This window comes from Vicia villosa, linkage group LG6, assembly GCF_029867415.1.
Source record: "Vicia villosa cultivar HV-30 ecotype Madison, WI linkage group LG6, Vvil1.0, whole genome shotgun sequence".
Lineage (NCBI taxonomy): Eukaryota > Viridiplantae > Streptophyta > Magnoliopsida > Fabales > Fabaceae > Vicia > Vicia villosa.
This window is the reverse complement of record NC_081185.1, coordinates 100,935,536-100,945,454: the sequence shown is the minus strand read 5'-3', so window position 1 is coordinate 100,945,454 and position 9,919 is coordinate 100,935,536. Positions and strand designations below refer to the sequence as shown.

The 9,919-nt window shown below is 31.1% G+C and overlaps 1 protein-coding gene across 1 annotated transcript; it reads left to right on the top strand.

Moving 5' to 3' along the window:
* Positions 1 to 7,469: 7,469 nt before the first annotated feature.
* On the top strand, positions 7,470 to 9,580 carry LOC131611957 (myb-related protein 2-like). Its single transcript, XM_058883779.1, has 5 exons — positions 7,470 to 8,010; positions 8,295 to 8,371; positions 8,470 to 8,506; positions 8,613 to 8,685; positions 8,836 to 9,580. Exons 1-5 carry the CDS (start codon positions 7,728 to 7,730, stop codon positions 9,356 to 9,358), a joined length of 993 nt encoding a protein of 330 aa, XP_058739762.1. The 5' UTR covers positions 7,470 to 7,727; the 3' UTR covers positions 9,359 to 9,580.
* Positions 9,581 to 9,919: the final 339 nt, after the last annotated feature.

The window sequence follows — 9,919 nt, the reverse complement described above, 5'->3', positions numbered from 1 at the left end:
TATTAGTATGATGTATTTACTTTAATCTAATATTATTTGATTCTAATTTTTTTAATCATAATTCGGTAGTTTAATTTGGTTTTTTTAGGGATTTATAAGCTTCAAAGATAATTGATGAATTTCATTATATAATATTAAGTTTTAATATGTTATATGTTATATTTTATTTTAAATATATTGCTACTTCGTGTCTTTATAATATTGTTATTTATTAAAAATGATAATTTGTAAATTTAAATATCTAAAAATTAATCCAAAATAAATCGTATTGAATTAAGTTGGATTAGGTCGTTTTTTTAGTTATCATCTAAAGTCAAAGCAAATCATATATATTTTATCTTTGAATCAAATGATTTTTTTTTTAATCTCATTGTAAGCACCCTAATTTTAGAAAAGTATAGTTCCTAAAAAAATAAATGTTTTTCTTGTAGGGTAATATAAGGCAATGTTCCCTCATCCGAAAATAAAGTAGGGGAATGCATGAACCAATGGACAACAAAGAGTAGCTTTGAATTCAGGGTAAACAATACTCAAGTATTTCCTCCAATTATGAGAGTAGTTAGCAAGAGAATTAATGGAGAGACCCCAATGCCACAATGCACAATTAAAAAGTTGACATATAAACTAAAGTTGCACAACCTACCATTTTCAAGAACCTCGTGATTGATAGAAAATGAAAAGCAATTTTCCTTTCCATGCCTTTTGTTGAAACGAGTCATGCACGATCCATGCATGCAAAGATGCTCCACACGAGTGAGGAATCAAAAAGGTGCATGCGTACCTTTGTATCTCTAACCACAAAATGCATTCTCTTAATTTGAAACCAAAGGAATTGAAGAATATATAACCACATAAAATGGGAAAGTAGGAATCTATAAGACACTCTCTAAAGATAAAGAGAAAGTTCTTATTGGTAACTTTGATGAAAAAAGTTACATGAAGATAAATTGCATATTTAATGCATATATTCAAGTCATGTACACATAGTATGCTAAATAATTAACAATAGTTAAATCTACCTAGATGTAATTGAAAAATCAAAACAAAACAAAAACTGAATAATAATATCGAAACAAAACAGAGATTAATTTGTAAATATAAAGATAAGGAGGAACAAACCCCGTGATTCCCGTCCAAAGAGCATATATATTTTTTTCACATAAAAAAAGGTTTAGGTCTGTATCAGAGACAGCACAGCATTGATCATATTTAACAGTCTCACACATATGACATCCTCACTGCTGTCTATTATTTCATACATTTCTTACTGCTTTACAGATATATATGTAGCTGGTAACTAATTTTTATATTAATATTTAACTTACAACAAATATTATATTATGTGGTACTACCAATCTCAAACTAAATTTTCATTGAATATAAATGAACGAATCATATTCATCCTAATATCCTATTACTGCATATGTATGTACATGGCTAGCTTAAAGTAGGTTTAAAATTTAGACCAATGATCGATTCGATCAAGTTATTGAGTTATTGAGTCATTAGTCTGATCAGTGAGATCATTGGTCGTATCACATGATGGTTGATTCAATATATATATATATATATATATATATATATATATATATATATATATATATATATATATATATATATATATATATATATATATATATATATAATTGTGATTATAATGTTTTAAAAAAAATATTTATAAAATCTAAACAAATTTTCAATACACATGTCAAAATCAAATTCAAGATCTCAAATAATCAAATAATCAAATTCATATAAACTAAAAGATAATTTTGTTTAATAGACGATAATACAAAATTATAAGTATATAATAATTATTTCATTTCCATGACCCTCTTATCTATAACTCTTTAGCAAAACACTAAAATCAAACGACAAATTCTAAATGCAAAGCAAAAATGTAATATTAAAATTTTGAATAACACGATAACAATAATGCAAATGAAGATAACAAATTTAACAAGAATAACGAAGTTAAATAATAAACACTAATCCTATAATAAGGAATGAGATTGATTATGTGAGTTAATGGATGAAAGGTAGATTCTTTAGATTCTAAAAGTTTCATATTATGAGTTTAGACACGAGGGAGTAAATGTTGTTTTCATTTTGGAACTTTTTTACTCCTTATAAAATGTGTTAGTAAAAAAATGCAATCCGCCGATTCAAACAAACCCACAAGTTCACTAATTTGATCGTTGAATCGACCAGGTCACACCACTTGCCATCGGGTTAATTGCATATTTGTTCCTTTGATCTTTCTAACCCGCGATACCCTCTAGTTCACAGTCCGACTAGTTCAGCTGACCAAATCGGTCCAAGTTTTAATACACTAGGTATGATCTTTTTCACTCTTTGTAAAAAATTCACAGTCTTTGGTGTTAGGAAGTCAAAAGTATCAAACACAAATGATATATAACCATGTTGATTTTCCTAATCATACTCTGTCCTGTTTAGCCACTTTGCTTAAAGCAGTATGAAGGCTGAATGTCCCACAATAAAGTCTTCAATCCTTAATCTCAAAAATTAAGAAACCTCAATCAAGTCCATAATAGCATATTTTTCTCATGCCCACACGTACATAAACACATATGATGACTGAAATGTCGATCTTCCCTCATGTGGTTCAGTCAAGAAGTTCACATGTGCCTCTTTCTTCATAGATATTCTCAATCGCCAAGATATATAAAAAATAATAAAGCCATTTCGATATTGGAAGTCTAGAAGCTCCATAAAATGAACAATGTATTCCCAAAGGTCTCTAAGAATGCCTTACGGCAAACAAGGTAAACCTAATCAGTATAAAGTAATAGAATCACGAGGTTATACGTAAGGATAATGACTTATACTACTTGTAATATATGCTTTTCTAATCCATCAATAGGATAGGTAGAAGAAAATCATGAGCATGTCCTACTTGCAAACACCCAAAAATTGTTTTTTGTCTTATGTTCATGTCAAACTTAACTTCTATATCCTGAACACTTTTACTAAAAACAACACTCTCCAAAATATTATGGGTGTTAGGAGGAATGATATCATTGCTAGTAAAACTGCTAAGGTCAAAAGTCATTATCATACTAATAACACCATCAAAAACTCTGTCAAAATGAGATTTCATATCTCATGACTCATTGTCTCTCAATAAATGATCTTGTAACACCTAAAATTGGTCCTTGGAAGCCACTCAAGAATATGAAGTAGTCTCTACTATAGAGAACAAACTAAACACCAATCCTAATATGTAAAGAACCACACCCTTCATTGAAGGCTTCCAAAGAATGGAAATTCATAAACAATTATTTCTTCAACTTCCCCTTGTAAATCTTTATAAAACTAAATATATGCCTCCTCTGCGTGAATCAGTTGGCACGTTATCATGCCAAAATAAAGTTTGGGGATACTCATACAAGATTGAAGTAGACGAATCTCACAATGAGAACCACTTAATTGAGGAAAAAGATGCATTAACTCAACATCCATATCAACTTTCTTCATGGGAAACCCCTTTATAAAACCTTAAATCGACTAATAGCTCCTTCAATAAATTTAATCCCGAACAGTGACCTCTCATTATATATATGAAACAACCCTTCATAATGCTTACAACCATCACATGAAGGCCAAAAGATTCAGGTCTTACAAATATTAAATTTTTGGCCTAATCCTAGACCCATCTTTCAATTGATGCCAAATATTTTAGCCACTCCCTATGAATTTTCTATGACGGTCCCATCATCAAGATAACAAAACTGAAGAAGAAGCTTGCATTTGTCTATGATATTATAAATAAATGGATGTTGCACAAGAGCAAAAAAGGAGAGGCCCAAATCCTTGTTTCAATCAAGTTGATGACATTATAAGTTCACCTCCAAGGTACAACCTTGTTTGTTGACCATTAAGAAACTCAACATCCCGCTCTCACCTCGCGCAATAGTGATGATTAATCAAACATGTAGAAAGAATTTGAGAAATTTATTGTGAGCATGTCCAAAGAACTATATTCATCTCGCTTGCTCAACACCCTAATTGCATTGTGCAATAAAGCCTCAACACCACTTGATACCCAAGCCACAAACTAAAAGTTATTGAGATGTTCACCACATATTTAACAACTCCATTCGTAGAAACCTTTGATACTAGTCACCCCTAATTTGCTAACTATCATCACATTAAGGCCAAAAGATCTCAGTCTTGCACATATTCAATTCATGACTTAATCCTATACTCGTATTTCAAATTATGCCAATGGCTTTAGCCATTTCCTATGAATCTCCTATGACGGTCCCATCATGAAGATAATAAACTTGCAGAATAAGCTTGCAATTGTCTGTGATATTATGAAAAAAGGGATGTTGCACAAGAGCAAAAAGGAGAGGCCCCAACTGGTCTCCTTGTTGCACTCAAGTGAATGACATAATAAGTTCATATCCAAGGTACAACCTTGTTTCATGGCCATTATTAAGAAACTTAACCCATAAATAAAAACATGAGCATCTCAACTTCACCTTGCGTAGCTGTGGTGACTAATCAAACATGTTGATAGAAGTTAAGAAAATTATTATTGGCAAGGCCAAAGAACTATATTCATCTCACTTAGTCAACAACCTGGTTGCAATATGCATTAAATACTCTACACCACTTGATACGCCAACCACAAACTGAAAGTAATTGAGATATTCCACCACACCTTTACTAACTCCTTTCGTAGGTACCTTTGATATTAGTCACCACTAATTAGAACCAACAATAATAATGTGTGTCTCACCATCAAACTTTAATAATAGTATCAAGGGTGTGGAAGCTACTAACTCTTCCAAACTCAGTAGATATCTTCCTTTAAACCATATGTTAACTACTGAAGTCATCGCACTTAAAATATCTCTTACCCCAGTAGAACATTCTTTACAAAGTGCGTCTAATAGGTGTTGAGCTTGAAAACCATATTTATTAAATGATGTCCCTTTGGAGAACGGTTTAATGCACCTAAGAATAATGTCAACTTCCTCCACAAGGAGGGCTTAAACGAACACTATGGTCGGCATGGAGGGAGGTAGCATGTATGAGTGTTTACCCTCCAACACCTTCATTGTATCTCCATTTTAGGGGTTACTCCAGTTCCAACACTTTAATAGTTTATGTGTCCATCTACAACCTTACGAAGACATTGTATGATGTTAATGCTCACCTTTTTATCTTCATCTTTAATATGATCTCCTCCATGACCCAACCTCTCTAGTCTATAATTTCCTAACATACTATCAATTAACTTAGTGAGACTGTCTGATTCTCTCAATGTAGCCAAACCGCTTCAAATGTGATGTTATTATACAGGATTCTGATCACAGACCTACAATCCAGCCTATTCTAAGGTTTGACCTTTAAAAGTGTAAAAATAACAATAAAACAAAAGCATCTTTAGATCCCAACTCAACGATGTTCTTTTGAAGTGTAAAAATAGTCATTAATCTGAAATTAGTTATTAATTATATTCATTTAAAAAAAATTCCAAGTCAAATGTAAAAGATTAAATATTTGACAATTTCTTAATGTGCCGAGATATAAGAAAAAGATTAATGATTCGACAATTTTTTTAATGTGTCTAAATTTTATTTATCAATTTCACCAACCCCACATTGTCAAAGAGTTTTTTTAATGGAAAGTAAATATATTATTGAGTAAAAAAGGGATTACACCCTACAATATACAATATCAAAGTCAAAATGGCACAAAAAATGTCAAGAGAACAAAGGAAAGAAATGAAAAAAAACATGAAAAACACCTAAAAGAGCATCCAGAGTACAAAAAAGAAACATTCACAAGAACTAGAAACCCATAGAACACCTACTCCGTAAAAGTGCCACCCAACATAGATCTGGCTACAGCTCAGACCTCCAGACCCATCATTAACATATCAAATGGGCAAGCAACATTAAAACCACAAAGCACCTTAGGAGCAAGTCAGAACTCTTGGTCTACTTTTTGACACATGATAGAGTTATGATGACAGTAAAAGAAGGATGATGAGTTCAATAACGGTTAAGAAACTAATTCCAAGCAAAAAAAAACTATTTTCCTCCTCCTCATTACCATTACACATAGACTATATGGATCACACCGCTACATGCCAAATCAAAAGAAAACCCCCCCTTAACTTAACCTTAGCACCTAAAGAATGAAAAAAAATAGACCTAAGATCTCTAGATAGAACCAATTGCACCCCTAACCACCTAATAATCAAATACTAAACACTAGAAGTCAAGCTACAAGTAATAAAAAATAAGAGGCTGATTCAAGCCACTTCTCACCCAAGATGCAAGAGATCCTCTCTAGGTCAACAATGGCGTTCGACTTAAAAGGTTTTCTCTAGACGGATACCTAGTAGAAGCTGCTAGAAAAAACTACATCTTGGAGGGAGCTCAAACCTCAAAAACAAGAGGCACATTATGATGCACTCTGGCAACAAAGGCCACAAAGAAAGGACAAAGACCTGCTTGGACTTGATAAACAAACGCCAAATAGAAACAAATATCCTAGAATAATTTCAGATACACCTCTCACTCTCCTCACTAAACTAGAAAATTTGGAGAACCATAAAGAACTCAGAGACTCGGGGCTCTGTTCTTCATGGACGAAGAAATATCTTCTCTATCTAAAATCCCAAGAAATTCTCCTCTCTTTCAACCTTCTAATCTCACCCCACAACTGCATCCTAAAATAGGAAGATGGTGAAGGGTACGTGGAATCTAAACTCTAGTAGAAAACTCCCTATTCATGAGACTTTACAAAAGAAGACCCTAAAATACCTAAAATGGTAATATATATATATATATATATATATATATATATATATATATATATATATATATATATATATATATATATATATATATATATATGGAACACTATGTAACGGAACTACGTCATAATATCTTGTACAAATTTGTAGCATATATATTTCATAATATTATGTAATAAACAATTAGCTAATTAGCTAAAAGAATTAATTTTGGGATTTACCATCGAAAGTTACGTACACTCTGTATCATATGGATACAAAACAAACTCTATGTTTGACTTCGCATGAAGCTAAGAATTTTTGGAGTGAGACGTACAAATAATAATTATTTTTTCTTTGAATTTTAATTTTCCAATATTGGCAAAACATTGTATTCTTATCACCACAAGAAATAAACTAATGTTTCAAATTTTTATTAGTATTTTTATTCTTACCTATTGTATATGTTATGTACGGTCCCCTATTATATCCTTATAATAAACAAATAAAATAAATATCAAATAGCTATAGTTTATATTTTATTATGTCCCAAATTGTTATTCAAGTTGATACGATAAAACTTAATTGTCCTCACATGAAATAATAAGTATATTCTTTCCATTCCTTGATGTCCATGCATATAAAAATATACACACCAACATGCTTACGATATGAAAAATAAATTATTTATTTATCATCTCAAGAGGGCCACAAAGAGAAGAAGAGAAATACTGTTAGAGAGAGGTAGAGAGAGAAGGTATTCTAAATTCTATGTGTGAAGGTGAAGATCCATCTTAAGATGTTGCTAAGATCAAGGGTTTTCATTTTCAATGTCCAAGTTTGAAGGAGGAAGTAGATAATATAATAATCAATCTCAAACTATTTCATTTTATGAATTTTTGATTTGATTATTCCAACAATAGTTTTATCAAAGGAAACTACTAGCTCGATGGATATGAAGGAGGAAGAAACATGTGGCTCAATATGTTCAAAGACAAGTGATTCAATGAATGAAGATGGTTGTGAAATTAGTGAAGGAAATGAAGATGATAAAGAAAGTAGTAAGCATAACAATGGAGGAATAAGCTCAAGCAATAGTACAATTGAAGAGATTTCGGAGAAGAAATCATCGGTGAGACCTTATGTTAGATCCAAGTTTCCTCGACTACGTTGGACTCCTGATCTTCATTTTCGATTTCTTCATGCTGTTCAAAGACTTGGTGGACAAGAGAGTAAGTTCCACACACATACCATAACTTTTTTTATTGGAATGAATCAAGTTCGATACCCTAAAATCCAATATCCTAGAGTTTACAACGATCACACACTCTGATACACTGTGGTGATCCACGCCGACATGGACACTCTGCTATAGTTTTTGTGCAATTTGTTAATTTCATTTTTATCTTGGGGATCTCATTAGTTTTAGGTAGGTTTAACAATTCAACAATTTGATTTTTTTTGTATGTATTTTATATTTTTGAAAATGTATTATTAATAATTTTCTTGTTTGTAGGAGCAACTCCAAAATTGGTTCTTCAATTGATGAATATAAAAGGTTTAAGTATAGCTCATGTGAAGAGTCATTTACAGGTAAAAAGCTATAGATAAATAAATATTGTTGCAATCTATTTATTTATGAATGTTTATAATAGTTAAATTAACTTTTTCACATATATTTCTTTTTCCAGATGCATAGAACCAAGAAAGTAGTTGACACAAATCAAGGTACAATATAAGTTTTCTTTTTTTGTATGAATTCAATTATCCATCACCAATAAGTGATTTTATTAGGGTTTTGTACTTACAATTATTTATGATTGTATTAATGTAGACAGAAATGTTTATAATCTCACCCAAATTCCTATGCTTCAAGGCTATACTCCAAATCAAAGTTCATCATATAGGTATGCATACTACATATACTATTTCCATAAGTTTTTTTTTCATAATAATTTTTTTCTTAAAACTTAGTTCGAAGAGGAATCTCTTCTGAGACGGTTGTAAAATGATCATTATAATAATTGTTTTAGAATCAATGTTTCGATTTTTTCCAGATGTGGATATGGAGATGCATCTCTTTCTATATATGAAAACATGGTCCATATGAGTTCAATAAATGAATCTAGAGCTAATTTCTATGGAAAAATGAAAGAGAGAACCAATAATAACCCTCATAGTATTTTCCAAGTGGATTCTTCCAATTTTCGAGAACTATTACCAACAAGTAAAGTTCATGAGCCCAATGAAAACTTCCTCTCATTTTGTGGCCATGAATCTTCAAGAGAAGATCTCCTTACTCAGCCAATAGCACAAGACTTCATGCAAAATGATATTTTACCTTCAAATCAAGTGGAATCAAAGACATTGAAAAGAAAAGCAACAGATTTGGATCTATCACTTAAATTAAATTCAAGGAACATCATTGGTGATCATGATAATCAGAAGCAAGGAAGTATAGAGGATCATCATCATGAATTTGACAGCAATTTATCTCTCTCTTTGTATACTCAATCCTCTTGTGAAGAATCAAAGGAGCAAGAGAAAAGAGTCAATGTAGGTTTGGATCTAACCATATGAATGAGACATATTCTAAGTGAGATTTGAGGTACTTGTCAGAAAAATATGCATATTGTAACAAAATTATTACAAACACATATCATAACCAGACAAAATTATATTTTCCTTCTTGTCTTTTTCTATATATGGACAGTGAATAACAATTTGTTTATTTATGTTAGGTAGATGCTAAGAAAGAACCATGGTATCAATAGTGTTAGTTTTAGACTTTATATTACCATACAAGTGTAAGTTCAGTGATTATATATATATATATATATATATATATATATATATATATATATATATATATATATATATATATATAAAATTACAGTAGAAAACCTAGTTGAGAGTAAACCTGCTTCTGTGTAACTTGTTTATTCATTTAGAATATTTATTAATAAGTATTAAGTGTTAATTGTACGTAAGGAACTAAGTGTTTTACAATGAACACTAGCGTATTGAAATGAAAAGAGTTTACTTAATAATATGAGGGAGGGTTTGAAGTGAAGTCCTAAGCTAGTATGATCATTCATATCCATGTTTTATGTTGTGGAAGGATACATCTGTGTTGGACAA

Excerpts from the sequence above, each read along its gene's own strand:
- LOC131611957 (XM_058883779.1), top strand. The coding sequence starts at position 7,728 with ATGGATATGAAGGAGGAAGAAACATGTGGCTCAATATGTTCAAAGACA. Across the intron at positions 8,011-8,294 it reads AAGACTTGGTGGACAAGAGA|GAGCAACTCCAAAATTGGTT; the intron begins GTAAGTTCCACA and ends TCTTGTTTGTAG. Across the intron at positions 8,686-8,835 it reads AATCAAAGTTCATCATATAG|ATGTGGATATGGAGATGCAT; the intron begins GTATGCATACTA and ends GATTTTTTCCAG.